We start from the raw sequence: 18,289 nt of genomic DNA, 5'->3' as shown, positions 1-18,289 counted from the left end.
GAGAATAAAAGAATGATGTCACAGCGCATGTGCACCCAGATATATATAAATCTTCTCAGGATTAATTGTTGGTGTTCTATCTTTGTGGAGGGATTTGACCAATAAAAAATAATAAAACATTTTCATACACTAGGTAGAGCTAAACACACACAAACACACACTCACATACACACACATGCACACACACACACACACATACAGACACACACACACAGACACACACGCACACACACACACACATACATGTACTTGTAGCACTGCATTCAGTACAACAAAGAAATAACAGAAATTATTTGAAATCCTGAAACCAACATTTATTTCATTTTTTAAACTTCATTTGAAATACAAAATATGTTTGCAATATTATATTGTAGAGTAAACCAATTCGACAGCCTTTCATGCTTCTCAATTTAGCTTCAACATTAACCAGAATGTCATATTGTATCATATCATATTCTATATATCCTAGTGTATGTTCACCAGTCACTAACATTGTTTCAGGGGTATTCACACTCTAATATGCCGCTCGCTTATCCGTCCATGCCGGCCCTCCTTCTGTATGATCCAAATTACACTTTCGTGAGTTTTTTTTAAATGTGTCCACTCTTAAAAAGGATGCGTCGGGTTGATCGGATGTCTTCCAGCTCCACTTCCACATTTAGTCGTACACTAGTTGAGATGCGTTTGAAATGACATTCTGTTTAAGTGTGTGCCTTTTTATAAAAAATACAGAAAAGGTGCATGAAGTGTCAAAGAAACTATACAGGTGTCACAAGAGCTCAGTCACAAGTTAAATAATCTCCTTTGAAACCTGATAGGCTAAACATTTGAGCTAGCAAATTCACCGGACAAGTTCAAGAAAATTGAAGGAACGTAAAATATGTTCACAGCAAATGAAAGAGTGAAAACTGTAAATAGTGTCATCCCAACCAACGCCCTCCTACCCACAATGCAGTGGGGCCAATTGAGGTTAAGCTCTCACCTTTGACCTCAAAGAACTCTGCTCTCAAGTCAAGCCATTATTTACAAAAGACAACACAAATATCTACACGTGGAAAGCGGACACATCGCAACGTAAAAACTTGATGCAAGTTATGATTAAACCTAAGACGTGGAAATGTTCTCTGGAAAAAAAAAAAAGCTCTTGTATCTCCCATTGAAGGAAGACACACACATCAGAATTAAAGACTGTTATCCATGGAAAAGTGATATTATACATCACACACGCTGTAACACAGTAGCATGCATGTGCTGCACACACACACACACACACACACAGTACGCACACTTGTGCACCCAGACATTCGCACACAAGCTTCATTCATTTACCGGAATAAAAAACTCACTGAGTGCTGTGCTCAGAACGAGACAACATACACAGATATAAGGTTAAATGCATAAACCAAAGTCACCAGTGTGTATACCATTTGCAGTGAAACAAGCAATATTTTCATTCACATAAACAGATACACTTGTTTCCACATTCAGTATCATTACGCACATTTTCCGAACCCCTTCATTTCTAAGTGCTACCAGTGACAGTGAGTCTCGTTCGAACAGTGGTCTGGACCAGATGGTGAGTCTGGCTCCCGTTGGCAGTTACCTGGTGAGTAGGCTGGCAGTAGTTTAGTGCTGCTGGAGCAGGGGCTCCACCTGAAGATGAGTGTCAGGGGGAGAACGCTTGACGTGAATGCATGAAGACGGTGTCCATGCTCTGATCTCATGTTTCCTACACGTTGTAATATTCCTCACATTTGCTTTAACTCCGAGCTGGATCGTCCTGTATGCTCTGTCGGTGTGTTTGAATACCATACGGGCTGATGATAACTGGGTGTGTGATTGTCAACGAGGCACTAACAATCCGTAGCTCAAAATAAGTCCTCACAACTAATGCCGGTCTACAAGCGTGAAAAAGGTCATTTTTGAAAAATCCACTTTTTAAATAGTTTTTACGCCTGTGTAGGAACCCTGGACTCCAAAGTGAGACTCAAAGAGGCTATTGGAGGTTAGTACGCCGACGTGGATGCTTCACAAACTGAGCTCACACAAGATAAAGCTGTAACGTGATATTATAAAATCCCAGTTGTCTTTTGAGTCATATGGGGTGGTAGGCTGAATGCAAAAGAATCACGGACTGTTAAGAACTGATCCCAGGTCTGTCCTGTGTGTGAAGAGGGATCTAAATCTTTGGATCCAAGTCCCTGTTCTCTACGAAGGCACTAGATACTGTGCTGAGAGGTTCTCACCAAAAAATCGAAACATCCAGAAACTAAAGTGTGTGCCACTTAACCCTGTTCAGGTGCACCTGTTGTACGAAACCCTCTCTCTCGTTCTGCCGTTACATGAGAGGCATTGGACGCAATGTCGGGCCGCTCGGGCAACGCCACGATCGCCTAAAAAGAAAAGCCTGCACGGGGGCCGCGATTCGGGAAAGGGGGGTGGAAGCGCTTGATAATGACACTGGAACAATCACAGCTCCGCTTGTGTTCAGTGGGTGCTCAGGAAGAGGAAGCATAGGCTCGGTGAAAAAGGAACGGGTCGGGAGGGTAAAAGCCCCAACAAATAAATGCTCGCGATTAAATGAAAGCTTGAGAAAATATGTGGCTGAAAACCGGCTGATTGGAATAAGTGTGGGAGTTCTGGCTGGCTGGTGAGCGAACGCTGAGTTCAAAGTGTTTCTAGCCAGGTTTCCAACGACTACAAATGGATAACCCCCGCTTTTTTAATATAGCTTCTTATTCTATTCGATATATACAAACACTTCATCCGTCTCAAGAAGACATGCTAGCCTCTGTTTTGAGTCACGCATTTCACGGCAGTATCCATAAACACCCTGCCAAAGACCACTTTTTCCACTATATATCATACGCCATTTAACACTGACTGAAACAATAAAAAGGAATACCCAGTCGCTAGTCGGCGTGCACCATATACAGTCTGAACACACAGCTAACCTCTCCAACACGAAAGGTGGTAAAATGCTGACTAGAATCATGATTTACTCCATGCAGATGTTTGTGAACGTGAGTCGATGCATATTTGCCTGCCTGCGGGTCACGTACTGTACTTTGAGAAAATATATATTTGGATTCATCATGTTTAGTATGATCGCAAAGGAGATCAAATGGCACTAACACACACACACACAGGCACACACACTTCTGCTCAGTCTGAGTGGTAAAAATCTCTTGTACATTCCTTCTGCTTTTCTTTATATTGCTTCCTCTCTCCTTCCCTCTTCTCGGAGTTCTCGCATCCCTCGCTTCACACCTTCTTTCAATGCTTATGGGTGATGTGGGTGTCTTGGTCGTGTTGAGTGTGTGTCGATACGAAGAGGTTGCGGTGTGACGGGGGCTGGCGGGTGTGGAGATGAGGCCGTGTCAAGCAGTCTCGGTGACAGGTGGCCAATGGGGAGGAGCCACCGGGGGGACGGCCACCTCGCTCGAAGTAGGACGCCCACGACGACCGTCACCGTAGCAACTGCCACCACAGAGATGGTCACACTTGCCAAAGGGTGACGAGGAGCGGCTGCAGCATCCGTCGCAGCCGGGCTGCGCGGGTGGGGGATGGGGGGGGGGGGGTTGCTGCCCGTCGTTAGACGAACGAGTTCATGGCGTTGACGGGCGACGGGGCCTCCGAACTCTCGTTGCCTTCGTGCGTGTCTTTCTCTTTCTTGCCGCTGTACTGGCCGATGAAGGAGCCGTCCTCGTTGAACTGTCCGTCCCCGCCCTCCCCGTAGTCCACCAGGCTGTCGTCGCTCTCGTCGCGGCGCACCGTCCCGTTGGACGGCGTCCGGCTGCCCTTCAGCGGCTTGTGGTCCTCCGTGTCACTACAGGGGGCCGGGAAAAATGTTACCGAGGAACCAATGGAGGCAGTTAGTTGAACTGGTTTTCTGCAGTGGTCAGTAACCCTGATGTCACACAGGACTTTTATCCAAGCATTAGCGGTTTACATGAGTAATCTGGCTTCTCCACTGCACAAATACCACACATAAACTATCTGTGACAGAATACGTCGCTGTTGTGTCCACAATTTGGTGCAAATGTGCCGGTGGAGCAATATCAAGTTCAACATATACACAACTGCTCATTATAAAAGGGGGTATTGCGATGCACAGTTACAATGGGAGGCCGAAAACACTTTGGAGTACTTGTTCAGTGGAGCAGCTCAGCTACATCTATAGTATTGTATAGAGTTATACATAGTGTTAGTGCTGTTTTACATCTGGGTGCTGTTATTTAGGGTTGGTGACCACTGTTAAAGATTTTGAAAAATGCGTGCGGTTCAGTCTCTTGCACTACTTTACCTTTATGTACAGTTTCTGTTATGAAATCAACCAGTATGCACTCATGCATAATCAAAAATGCAAAATGTCCTTTTCCAGAGATAAAATGTACATTTGTTTAAAAAATAAAAAAAATAATCCTGTTGCAGTTAATACTAGGCAAGCTCAATGCATTTGTATTTAAAATTTTAAAAATGAAGGAAGCTGGAGAACTAGAAGCAGCCGCTTTTCATGTTAAATCTCAGTGTTAATGTTGGAACTGTGGTTATGGTTTTGACTATGTCAGTGAGTACGATGAGATAGTAAACAAGATCAGTTGATGTGCTTTCTCCTTGCTTTTCGTCGAACTCAAGTCAGAGACAGAGCTTGAGGTGTTTTATAGAATTGCATGCTGGTTTCAGCGTCATCTCGTCTTACCTCTCCATAGACCTAAACCCGTCAAATAACAAAGATAAGAATGGAAGGGTACATGAAAAGCAATTCACGGACCACAATAAGCATCTATTTTTGTATGCACAGACGAGACAGAAGCATGCGTATGAAAACATCGAAAGCACAATGGCATCCATGTTAAGCTAAAAATACATTTCACTCAGAGCAACTACTTTGGTTCATCTGTTTATGAGGAGCCGGAAGTCATAAAATCCTAAACGTTCCCACCTTATATGAAAATGTTGCAATTAAAAAAATGTAACTTGTTTTGAGAATGGTTAGTGTACATCTGCCTTGTTAAAATGAACATTTAGAAGCATTGTACAAAGCCTTTGTTGATTAATGTCAGTGTGAGTTGGTCAATGTAAGAATTAAGAGTAATGCTGATTTATGCCTTGCCTCTATGGAGTGTTTGGTAATGGAGTCTGGTGGGGAGAGTGTCTCTGCAGCCTGGGAAAATATTCTACATACAAACAGTCAATTTAGAACACAATGAATCCAAAACGCATCTCTGTATGCTGTGGTCCTATTTCAGCCGTATGTTCTAATCCATCTCTCACCTGTACTCTCCAAATGTCCCATCATCCTCCTTCATAGGCTGGATCTCTGGGTCTTGGTGAGCATCTTCTTTCTCTTTCACTGTCGGGTCACACACATGATTTTAAAAAACTTGTATTGAATAATTCCCCTCCATCCGTGTGATAAAGCTCGAAATGACTTTGTGTGCATTACCTGGATATTTGCCACCCTTGTTCCTCTTGATAAAGCACACTATGAGGAGGACCAAGATGAGGAGAGCGATGGCACACATCAGGCCAATAAACCAGCCTTGGGTGGCAATGTCTACCTGCCGGCTGGGTACAGCTACACACACACACACACACACACACACACACACACACACACACACACACACGCACACACAGAAAGGAGGGGAAGATGGAGACAAGCAGTGAGCATAACTATCAGTCCACATCCAGGCTGCTTTAATGATGGAATCTCTTTTCTTCATGGTGAGCGACACTGAGATTAAAAGAGGCTGTAAACACAAAAATGACATTTTAAAAAATGGGTTAATATGCGATGGTCATTAGGGCACTGTAAACTTGACAAAAAAACAAACAAACAAAAGTAAAATAATGGAACTTTCACTTAAATTTAAAAAAAAAAGTGAAATCAGAACGACTTGATGGCACCTCCACGCATGCTTGTACACTAACTAGCGAACTAACTACCGTACATTCATGTCTGAATGGAGCATTGTTGGTATGAAAATGAGACAGTGCTGCAACAGAAAGGCGATGGGTAAATGAGACCGAAGATGAACCACAGAGACGTCGATCCTGAGGCATGCCGCCTCACCTGGCACCGCAACCAACACCTCGTCCGTGCTGTGGACCGTCGGGTCAGCCGGGTCTCTAGCGACCACACGCACCTTATAGGACGTCCCCGGCTTTAAACCTTTTATCATATGCCAGTGTGAACCGTTTACCAACTCCTTTTCCCACTCCGCTTTACCTGGAATTAGTGGAGCGGATGGAAAGGTGTTAAATTCAGCGAGCCTTTGGGAGGAATCGTAATTTGAATGATGGTATTCAAACATCTGTTTTGATGGTTGAATTATTACGGATGAGATTGATTGCGTTATAATCAATTCAATTCATGCACTTGTATTTTGAGATGACAGTGAATACAAAGTGAAGCCTTACTGTTTTCTATAATATACTCCACATATACATTCTTATGGTGTCCAAAGTAATCCCAACTGATCACTGCACCGTCCTCCAACATGGACGTGTTAACTTTGCCAAACGCAGGGCCTACAGGCGGCACTGAGCACACAGGAGAGGAAAAAAACAGTAGCTTTAATTCCAAAGACTTCCCAATTTTACAAACTCCTGTAAAATAAAAACCTTTCAAATAGTGCGATGGACCTTAAGTACGGGAGCGAGTAGAAATAAAATAACAAAGACATAAACATCACACATTACGTCTGTGTTGAGGATAAAGTTGGTGTCTACAAATATCAAACTAGTTGAAAATCAGCTACTTTAACTTTAAATTCTTCCAGCAGCCAAATTCAACAATGAAAAGGAAGTCCATGTTGGTTATTAACAGTTTGAGGATTAGATTAAAAATCCCATACATCTGAGGCTCGATTTACCAGCATTTGGTTGTTGGCTTTCTGACCCACCTTGCATGTCAAAAATACTATTCAATAAATAGCAGCATCGCTGTTATTACATAACAACAACAAAATGAAAGTAGTGTCAGATCTTGAAAAACGGCCGTCTCAGCGAGGAGTGTTAGGTGAAATCAACCTCAATTAACTTGTGAAAATTGCTTTTTTCACCTTATTCCTGGTAATACATCTAGTACTTTTTCACCACTTATGCAGAGATTGAACATTTTTTACAGGGCGGAAAAATAAGATATATTATTAAATATTATGGGAGGTAGATGGGGATACAGGGAGTGCTTGTACCCTTGTGTAACGGGGGATGCGGAGACTGAGTGATGGGGGAAGTTGGGTGAGGGGGCTCTGTAGGGCCTGAAAGAACATGGAAAATAGTGAGACAACACACACAACAGACAGCAAACAGTGAACTGCCGAGCCAGTGTTTTGCAGAGAAGGTCTAAAGACATGCTGAGTAAAATCATGATGCAACACATTTTAATCCTGAGATTCAGAGAGAGCTTAAGTGCCTCGTTCAGCATGCGAACAAATTAAACTCTGAATTACAGCACTGCAGCATGCATATTATCTAAATGTAATTAATGCAATGCATATATATATCATCCATCAGTTTATAGCAGCAGCAGGTATAAAGTTTGTGTTAGTGCTGGGCTGAACAAGCATCATGCGTGAGACTTTAATTTGAAGAAGGCTAATATGAGCGCTAAAGCCTACGAGCACGACCAATTCTAAAAGATCTTGTATTTTAAAGCTACGACGAGGAACTTTCATGTTGTGTTGAATTTGGCGGTTCCTGTGGTCAAACGGGGTAGTCTTTCTGAGCGCCAGAGTCCCAAGAGAATTCCTCTTATTTTACAGTCTGCCTCGCGCATTCCTGGTTCTGGTTCTCCTGGTACGTGATCGGATGGCAATAACTATATAGAAAAATATCCTAATATAGACAATATTCTCACTGATGGTCTGGTTCACTTATGTAGGTCATATGGAGGCATCGGTATTACATCGAGACTGTTTCATAACCAGTTAAAAGTTCCTCACAGTAACTTTAACTTGTGTTACAGTTCACCTTGTTCTCTCAGAACCGGACACCACCATGGTTTGTTTGCAGATGTCATGGAAGTCGATCACATTTACAGTAAAGTATTTACTTTCACATTTCTTCGACATGCTACCTTAGCAACATGCAGAGATAATCGATCTAAAGACAAGTCACGCTAAGCTCTTTTTTCTGTATCTAATCCATCTGATGGTATGAATAACATGCAGATGCTTCCAGTGGCAAACTTGGGTTACCTTTGCCCGTCTCTAAAGTGGGCTGAGTACGAGCTTCAGAGGGAAGAAAAAAGAGAAAGAGATGGCAAGGGTATAAGGTGTAGAATGCAGTAGGACCTCATGGTGGTGCGTTTAAGCTCACGGGAATCCTTAATATCTGTCATAGCACTGTGATTCTGACTCATGCACTTCATGGCTATGCTTAAATCCCACTGATATAGGACGTTGACCTTTTTCCTCCAATACTGCTTGAAATGTATTCCAGATGAAGCTAAATGGCAACAATAACTTACTTGTGTCCATGACTGTGAAGGCCTCCTCTGTGATGATGGGCCCAGAGCCCTTGATTGTATGTGCACTTAAGTAAAACTTGTAGAGCATGCTGGAGTTCAGGTTGCCCAGGGTAATGGTGGTCTCGTTGGCTAGGAAGGTCATGACCTTTACTGGCCCCAGTTCATTGGTGTTGTTGACTGCGGAGACGGTGTTTCGAAAGGAGAAAAGGGTTAACGTTAGGAATGCACAGCACATTCTGTCCTTTACACAGATGCCTCAATATACTTGGTAAAATACAACAGGAATTGTGTCGGGCAGCTGGTAAGCCTACCTAGTTGGTATTTCAGTGTGTACCCAGTAAGCCGTCCATTGTTGTTCAGTGGAGGGCCCCATTCCAGAGTGAGAGAGTCTAAATCAGGCTTAATGGCATTCAGAAAAGATGGACGCCCTGGGACTGAAAACAAAACCAGAACCACAGTCAGAATCTGGATGTTGAACAGGACAGATCACGACTCTCAGCATTTTTTTTTGCATTAGAGAATAAGATGTTCTGGACTGTTTCAGGGATGTAATGGTTGCTAGGAGGCTTCAGGTGGCATATTTTGAGGTAAAAAGAAGTATGACGAAACACATAAAAAAATTGCTTAATTGTAAGATTAGTCAAAAATGCAGAAGGAAAATAACATGCACGTTAAACTGTCAAGAAATAAAACATCTTCTATATGCATGACGTTTTAGGCCCGCAGAAAAAAACACGTCGGCCAACATCAGCCATACACACCTCCCTCAGGGGTCTTGAATGTCTTGCTGGGGCTTGGAGGTCCTTCTCCTTTGTTATTCAGGACTCTGATGGTGATGTTGTAGAGGCTGTAAGGCTGCAGGCCTGGCAGACGTCCCTCGCTACGATTCCAACTGAACGTCAAATCCTGCTCCTGCTGCTCTGTGTCCTCTGTGTCTTGCACGCCGCGCTCACGTTGGTAGTATACCTTGAGGAAACACACCGGTTCATTTCTATATGAGCACGAGAGTTCTTCGATTGCCTCACTATTGTCCTCATCCATGCAGGAAGGCAGAACGAAAGTGGAAAAAGGTTGAACGCTGACTCCTGCTTTGCTCAATTGAGACCGTGTCCACATTGTGTTCAGTGCATTTGAAAGCCTATTGAGAACTAATACAGTGCAGATACTTAAGATTTATAAAAAGGTCACAGAGATAGATTTTGGGATAAATTTGATGTGCTGCCATTTCACTCCGACTTCTCTCTTCCCAGTGCAGCAGTAATGAGGTGCTACTGGGTAATAACTTTTAGTATGGTGAGTAGATTGTGAAGCTTATGTGAAAAAAGGTTTCCCCGAACAACTGTGGTCAGATCTATTTAACCCTTGTGTTGCCTTAGGGTCATTTTGACCCGAATCAATATTACACCCTCCCCCCGCCTTAGGATTAATTTGACCCATTCAATGTTTAATGTCGGTGTTCTTTCGGTAGTCAACAAACAAACATAAAGTGCCTCACACTTAAACTTGGAAAACAATATTAATTCTAATAATTTTCTGGAGGTTTTAATTGCTGGCGTCAAATTGAACCCAAAGGGTAAAATATGTTAGTAAATATAAAGGTAACAGGAGGATGAAACATTGAATCGGGTCAAAATGACCAAAGGCGGGGGGAGGGTGTAATATTGATTCGGGTCAAAATGACCCTAAGGCAACACAAGGGTTAAACCACCTTATGAAACAAAATTCCCTGAACATAAGCCTGAGTTCCTGAAGTACATCTGGCCCAAAAGGCAACACTGCTTTATAAAACACCTCATTGAATGATTGTGTGTGCTCGAGCTTCATCATCCTGAAACACTGAACCCCTACTAGAAACCGCCAAAGACATGCTGGAGACAAGACATTTATCAAACAATACCTTGTATCCTTGTAGTTTTCCTTGAACGGAGAGCAAAGAAACCGGCTCCCAGTGCACTTCTGCAAGTGTGCTGTTGTGAACCATGATCTGCACACTCTCAGGAGCCGACAGAGGCACTGTAGAGACGAGAGAAAGAAGCAATTCTTTAACAACTCATTTCAAGTCGCAAGACAAAAAAATGTACTTCTGCCAAACCTAGTGCACACGTGTTTGTAAAATGTTTAGAAGGTTAAAAAAAGATCAAAGACAATGGTCAAAAGCAGTTGTGTGAACTCTAACGCACACCCCGGAAAAATGAAATGTTAAACACGCTGTTCACTCACAGTCTTCTCCAGAGTATCCATTCACTACTTCAGGGTCAGGCCCGCTGCCGTAGTCATTCAAAGCGTAAACCTTGGCCTCGTAGGGCACATAGATCGGAGTTCCAGACACAACGAACTGTGAAACGTTGGACACAGTCTTTGAGGACCAACCCTCATCCATGTCCTTCTGTCTCCACTGCACGTTGTACTCCAGACTCGGCCCGTTAGCCTGAAATCCTGTCAACGGCTGAAAAGAGATTGTTTTGGTCAGGTACTGAAAGAACCTGCTGAGATTTTCCAACTTGACTTTGGATCAAATGTTAAATAAGCCTCACATAGCGGCCACAATAATAATCTTAAAGGATAGCTTACTGTCCACGAGATGACCAAGTTGCCCGGTTTTGTTCCTGCACACTGAACATCTGATGGATTTTCATTGGGAGCTAGGAAAACCCCAAAAGATGGTTCAATGAAAAGAATGTTTGTTTATATTTTGGATATTGTCGTGTTGACCATGATAACCACCTGCTGGGTTGGTCCTGTATTGGCTTGAGGGCTGGCTGGGCCGGCTGTAGCCAATGTGATTCATAGCCAGGACTCTGAAGGAGTAGTAGACGTATGGAGAGAGGTTTAACTGTGCCGTGGTGCTCGTACCGGCAACCTCCGTCAGGTTGATCCACACCCCGGGCTGGTGGAGCAGATCCTCGAATTGGATCAGAAACTCTGGGGAAGAAAAAAAAAAAATTCAGAGTTCAAGAATCTTTTGAAGACTGCCTAAAAGAAACTGGACGAAAAAAACGTTCCTCAATGACAACTGGTTATTCATTCTGTATGTATAGCCATGGAGGCTCATGGCTAATCGTGCCGTTTCTGTCTTGTTTATTCGCAAGAAAGTGTATAATTTCAAGTGTAGCGCAGTTTGATAAACAGTTCATACTCTGTGTGGGACTGTTGTGTTCGTCTCCAGGGATCCAGGTGAGCTGCACGCTCCTTTCTGTCTGGTCCGTCAGTTCCAAATCCGTTGCAGGGTCAGGTTTATCTGCAAACACAATATTGAGCCCAGAAGCGCACAACAAATGAAAAGTCTTTCTCTGCTGTTGGATTACAGCGAGTCCTTGCAACAGTTTTGACTAAACATGTTGACGGTGGGACATGAGTTTCACATGAAATGAGGTGATGGGTAATTCACTTAATTAACATAAATATATGGAGATAAATATTAGCTTTTATCAGAATTCCAATATGATAAAGGACATATGGGTACACTTTATCACTGTCGTATTCTGATGTTAATTCAATAAAGCACAGGAGGCAGTTTTTCATTTTTGGGTCAAGACAACTTTGTTTCTTATCTCTTAAAGGTGCAGTATTTTATTGTGCAATTAAACATTTTAAAACCACGCACTCCAGGATGATTATACCACTGTAATCATGATAACCTGCACATGCCCACTAATACCTGAGAAGGAGTCTAATCCAGCAAGTTAGGTGAAAACTCCTGTGTGTGTGTGTGTGAAAGGCTGTGTAATCTTTAAATGTCAGGGATTTCACAATAAAATCATTAAAAAAATACACACCACATTATAAACATATAAAACGGGTCAAAATGGTTGTAGGAAAGCAACAAGAACAACTAACATATCGTAAACATTAAGGTGAAATGGAAAGTTTTACAAACAGAACTTGATGTTTGGGTGACGAACATGGAAGCTACAAAATCCTAATCTGTGGACATTGTTTACCGTAGACAATAGCTGGAGGAGGAGTAGCCTCTGACAAAGCAAGCAGCAAGAGTAGAGTACAAAAAGAGATTAGATGTTAGTGACGGATATCAGAAACGGCAGAAAAGCAGCAAAAATAGTGACGTAGTGTTCGATTAGAACTGCTACCCATTGTTGCTGAAATTTGAAAGTGATGAAGAATGAGTTCGGTGCACTTCAATAAAACTATTTTTGGACAAATATATATAAATCATAAGCAGGACAGAAGAGAAAAGAACCCATGTGGACTTTTGCCCTTGTGTCGAGTTCATAAACAACATTGTCGAAGGAGAGCATTTACCACGTTTCACTGCGTTACAATCTCTTTAAAACATAGATGTACCTGACCTCTGATAACCTGTTGAATGCAACAACAACAACCTTGAATACACTGTGAACGTACCTACGATAGTCAGCATCGCACTGGCTGAGTCCTGGTCCAGGGTGGTGTTCATGATGCAGGTGTAGGTGCCCTCATCTTCATCTGTCACATCTTTGATGGTCAGACTGTCAACGTTCACCTCAAACCTGATGACAGGTGGTTTTGCAGAGAGATGATAGATTATTCTTTTCTGGGGTTTTTTTCACGGTGCCACATGAGTCTCAAAATGAAATAGATTAATCTCTTATGAGCCTCAAGGTCGCTGTACCTCCCATCAGGCAGCTCTCCACCGTCTTTGAGCCAGGTCATGGTGGGAATGAGGGACGGGTCGTGTTTGACTTTACACTCGAACACAGCGCTCATTCCTCTCTGCACCACCTTGTACTCTGGCTGCCTCAGGATGCGGGTGGGCTCTGGACGATAGGAAATAAAGAGTTTATACTAGGAATTATTACAGCTTGATGGTCATGCTACCAAATGGTTATAGTGTAGTTAAGCCCTTTGAGGCAAATTTGTAATTTGTGATATTGGGCTATACAAAAAAAACCTGAAATGAATTGAATTGAATTAAGGACAAATACTTTTCCACACACCTACAATAGAGACCTATAATATATCTATTTCTGAGCTATAATAGTCTATTTATTATCCATGTCTGACCTTTAACTTCCAGGTAGACGTGGTTCTCCTTGATCCCCAAGTTGTTGGTGGCAATACATGTGTACTTTCCACTGTTTTTTGGCTGTGCCACATGAATATCCAATGTGCCGTTCTCATGGATCACGTAAGGGTCATCATTCTTAACGCTGGTCTGACTGTCTTTGAACCTGCACGGAAAAAAGCGAACATTGGGTTTAAATATTGAATTGGAGCCGTGCAACAAAATCGGTTTTAAAAAGGAAAACCGGCGTTACCCATGCACACGTGTATCAGCCTTAAGTACAAATGTGCGTTGAATTTTCATTTGCAGTAATAAAATAAACGTACTGAACTGAAATGAAGTCTTCGTCTAATAATAATAGAAGCTTCAAGACTTTTTATTCTTCAAAATTAAAGTCACCTGATCTGAATCTTACCATGTGATAGTCGGTATTGGTGAGCCGAATGAGGCGCAGTGAAGCAATGCACGGTTGTTGGTGATGACCTGGTACACTCGGTTAGGTGGAGTGAGAACCCTCGGTGCCTCAGCTATGGGAAGAAGCACAACGTTATCTGAATTCAGCATTTCCCCTTCATCCACAGTGGCCCGTACATCCACAATGTCTTATCAACTTGCATATAGATTTGCAAAAAAAATTTGAAACTCACCAAGAACGTTGACAAATGCATTTGCCATCAGGTAACCAAACTCATTGGAGGCGTTACACTGGTAGACGGCACTGGACCCCGTTTGCACGTTGCTAAGAATCACAGTGTCATGGTCCACTTTCCGACTGTGGTCCTCAGGTGCGTCTGTTAGAAGACAAAAGACAGGAAATATTATACATAGAAAAAACATCCCACTTTTTCCAGCACTTCAACAGCATCATCACAGTTGTGTGTATGTAGAATTCACTAAATAACATGACTAGTGCATTACAAGAAATTGTATTGCGTACCATGCTGGGATTGAAGTTCAATTCCACCACAGCCCTGCAGGTCTATTTATACTCTCTGCTGTCAGGTACTTTGAACATAACTGTGCATAAATTAAGTATATTCTATCTTTGGACTCGTTTTACTTACTCTCTAAGGAGACCCCATTGACAAACCAGCTAATCGCAGGTTTGGGTTCTCCATTAACTCGACAGGTCAGGATGCCGGTCTCGTTCGGGGCGAGGATCAGGTTCCTGGGAGCGCTGACCCAGAAAGGAGCCGCTGTGGATGTCAAAAAGGGAAGACAGTAAGATTTATGAGAGAATGACAACAAATAAATCCTTTGCTTGAGCTTCACGGTGCATCTGTGTAAATGCAAGATTAAAATGTGTCAGTTAAAGCCGACAAAGAATAGAGTCATAATAACAAAGAATTGAATGAAAAACCAAAAATACAGAAGAGACCGTTAAATCCAATTCTGATGTCGTGACATAACTGTAATGTTTCTTTTTAAGACGTGATTGAAAGAATCAAATGAGGTACCTTTGACAGTGACCTTGATGATGTGGGATGCGGTGCCCAGGTTGTTTGTGGCTGTACAGCGGTAGTCCCCACCGTCGCCTTCATTCACATCCGAAACCTTGAGCGTTTTCCGGAAGTTATAGAAGGACAACCTGCTGCTCGGCAGCTCTCCTCCAACCTTCTCCCAGGAGATCTCTGGAGTGGGTCTGTGACAGAAGCCAAGACAAGATGATGTGTGTTTTTGTGCCGTGCCTTCGAATACTTTTGTGTGACCATATACTGTGTATACCACGCTTATATGAACACCATGGCAGCTTCTTATAAAGCACATAAAAAGGGTGCATTTCTTCTCTGTGTCGATTATATCCACAGTCGACTTACAGGCCGTCGGCAACGCACTCCAGCTCCAGAGTCTCCCCTCTCAGAACCATCTTGGTGCTGGTGGCGCCCAGAGGCATCATGAAACCGGGGCGACGCTCCCCCTCTGGGCTATCTGAAAACACGAGAACCAATCAGAACCAGACTGCAACATGAATTTGAGGGCCGTTCATCGTCAAACATACACCAACAAGGGAAGAGACATTATGTGATTTGCTGAAGGGGATAGAAGGGACAGTTAATGAGTGGGGTGATGTAACAATGTTTTTTTTCTTTTTAAAGCCTCGTCGCATACTGTATAACAAGAGGAATCCCCTCTAGCCATCCGTTTGTTGCTATGGCAACACTTGGGTGTCTTCGCTTGCCCGTCAGCCCCATACACATGCATCAGAAGTTCTTTATGGAAGGATCTTGAGATATTTAACATTACTTTGAAGAAAAGGTTTAGACAATAGATAACGGACGACCCTGTCCCACTTTGAAAAAAGGTGTAGAAAGAGCAATGCCATGTCAGAATATAAATAATAAATATCATGCTGCATGACTTAGTGTTGCCATCTTGGATAATCATGGATGTTGTGCTTGATGTAGCAGATCATGAGATCAGTATTAAGTGAATTGAAGATTCCAGGGAAGATGCAGTCAGCTGACATGTAAAGTTATGCATGCTTTGAAGGCTGCGCGACGGCTTTAATATGTCATCTGCATTCAGAGGAGGTTATGGACGTTGCTGCTTTGCCATTTAACAAGTATTATATCATGCAGTACAGTCAAGGCCTTTGTGTTTATATTGACTACAAATCTCTATCCTGAAACCCATGAGGAAAAACTGCAAAAGAAACAAATAGAAATGAGAGAAACCTGAGGAAGAATTTGATAGTCACAAGGGAGGGGTTAGGTCAAGTTAGAGGTGAGTGTGTGTGTTGGGTTCGGTTCGGCCCGGGAGTACAAGATGGACTGGGTTCACACTGAAGGGGCTGAATGGGAATAAACCAGCAGCACTCACCACTATAGAAATCAGTGACATTGTATAAAGCAGCCACTGTCTCATTCATTGTTTCCACTGTAATATAACAAGAAAATCATAAGCATGCAAAACTAGCAAAGAAAACAGGAAATGTGTAACTTTACAAGGTATAAACCAATGCATTGAGCTTGTGGAAATGCATTGAGCTTGTGGAAATCCATTATAAATACAGAATACTCTATATATAATACTCTACAGTTATGATATTGTGATAAATGCACTTCATAAAGCAAGGAAAGGTAGAATACAGGAAGAGCAGCACAAGCATTCATTGACGGCGACGCAATTCTGCAGAAGCAACGCATGGATTTGAAACATGACTCAGAGTAAAGCAAGATCCTAAAATATCTATAATGTGAAATAAAAGAGACTGTAAAAGAAACAACTTTTCAATAATAATCAGAGGACAACAATGAAAAGGTGACTGGTCATACAACCAATACTCAAATCTGCAAGTACAGTTTCGTCTTTCAACTCGATATATTAGGACAATTGGTATGAACTATTTGAAAATATATTTGTGTTCCAATTTTGTGGTGAAATGTTAAATGGAAAAAAGAAAGATTGTCCAGCAAATGCATTCTGCGTCCTGACTTACTGTTCAGCACGGTGACTGAGATGGGCTGTTTCTGCTGGATGGTTTGTGTGTGAGGGAAGCGAGCATAGCAGATGTAGTCGCTCCTGGTGTCTTCTGGGAGAACATTGGAGAAGTACAAGTCTCCATTCAGAGCCTGGGACACTCGTTTATCCAGCGGGAGCCTCTGGAAATCTGAACAACGGGGACGGAGAGGGAATTGGACATGAAACGGCATGTACACATGTACAGTCCTATTTATTCTGCTGTATGTGTGTGTCCTTGTGCCATGTGTGCAGATAATATGTAACCATGCAAATGACTCACTGTTATCCATCCAGAAGATGATAGGAGGGGGAAGCCCTGCAGGGGGTCGGCACTGCAGCACCAGGGAGACCCCCATCTGCACCGCGATCGCCTCGTTTCTCTCCTTCGACCACAAGGGGGACCCTGCGAGTCACATAACCGTCAAACAAAGGTACTGGAGGCTCCCTACACAGTCGCTAGTGGAGCTCAGGCCTTTATAATATATTATAATGTGCAATAAACAATGGACAAAATGTCATTGAAAATAATCAGACTCCTTACTGGACTGTCTGATGACAATGGCGTTGGATACAGCGGTGCCGTGCTCATTGTGTGCCGTACACTGGTACGTTCCCTCGTAGGCCTCAGCCTTTTCTCCGCTGATGTCAATGTCGAGAGTTCCTGAACCGGGCTTCATCAGGACTTTGGAGTCCTTCTCGACATCAAAGTGAGTCCCGTTTCTTGTCCACGAAAAGCTAGGATCAAAAAGAGCGATAACTATCACTTTTTTGAGGTTAGGTGCCACACAGAAACACAAAAGTGAGGAAATAACACAGTTTTGTAGCTCGTTTCTTCAAATTGCCACAGATGCATTGTGGTCCATTCCAGCAGACTGAATGGAATCGCTGATTTTGTCGCAGGGAGTTTGTGGATTCTAACTTGATTGAGGGGCAGGTGGGAAATCCAAACTGTGTCTAATTCCCCCGGCCAGGTGTTATTTCCCAAGTGGTCGCTATGACAACAGTTGCGATGCCGATTTATATTTCCACCCTGCTCCAGGTCAAGCTGGCCTCGGAAACCAAAGGACCATAAAAGTGGGAATTGGTTTGCTCTAAATTGTTGAAACTCTCAGGTCGTATTGTTTTACACGTTGTTGTCCCTGTCAACTGGAAAAGCAACAGGGGAAATATCCTCGCGTAGTTTGCATTCGGGATGGATAAACAAGCGTCAACGGGATGGGAGGAGTGATGGTCTCACCTGGGATGAGGCTTCCCCTTGGCCTCACAGTGGATGACAATGTTCTCCCGCGGATCAAAGATATAATCCTTGGGGGACTGTAGCGTTATAGTGGGGGGTTGTGGCACTG

At 42.9% G+C, this 18,289-nt stretch overlaps 1 protein-coding gene across 2 annotated transcripts; it reads right to left on the bottom strand.

The window, feature by feature from the left end:
• Positions 1–295: 295 nt before the first annotated feature.
• nrcama (neuronal cell adhesion molecule a) lies at positions 296–18,246 on the bottom strand. Of its 2 annotated transcripts, XM_056425104.1 has the most exons (29): positions 18,181–18,246; positions 17,485–17,678; positions 17,224–17,346; positions 16,921–17,091; positions 16,302–16,358; positions 15,299–15,410; positions 14,939–15,123; positions 14,546–14,677; positions 14,129–14,272; positions 13,897–14,008; positions 13,481–13,647; positions 13,089–13,233; positions 12,842–12,966; positions 12,421–12,450; positions 11,616–11,717; positions 11,204–11,401; positions 11,051–11,121; positions 10,700–10,925; positions 10,377–10,492; positions 9,241–9,445; positions 8,791–8,913; positions 8,480–8,656; positions 8,208–8,240; positions 7,203–7,268; positions 6,427–6,549; positions 6,080–6,235; positions 5,450–5,581; positions 5,278–5,356; positions 296–3,829 (listed from the first exon to the last, which is right to left on the bottom strand). In XM_056425104.1, exons 2-29 carry the CDS (start codon positions 17,618–17,620, stop codon positions 3,595–3,597), a joined length of 3,681 nt encoding a protein of 1,226 aa, XP_056281079.1. In that variant the 5' UTR covers positions 17,621–17,678; positions 18,181–18,246; the 3' UTR covers positions 296–3,594. The 2 variants fall into 2 exon arrangements, with proteins under 2 accessions (XP_056281079.1, XP_056281078.1); XM_056425103.1 differs by lacking the exons at positions 6,080–6,235; positions 6,427–6,549; positions 7,203–7,268; positions 8,208–8,240.
• Positions 18,247–18,289: the final 43 nt, after the last annotated feature.

This window comes from Pseudoliparis swirei, chromosome 10, assembly GCF_029220125.1.
Source record: "Pseudoliparis swirei isolate HS2019 ecotype Mariana Trench chromosome 10, NWPU_hadal_v1, whole genome shotgun sequence".
Lineage (NCBI taxonomy): Eukaryota > Metazoa > Chordata > Actinopteri > Perciformes > Liparidae > Pseudoliparis > Pseudoliparis swirei.
The sequence above is the reverse complement of the archived record's forward strand: the minus strand, read 5'-3'. Positions and strand labels throughout refer to the sequence as shown.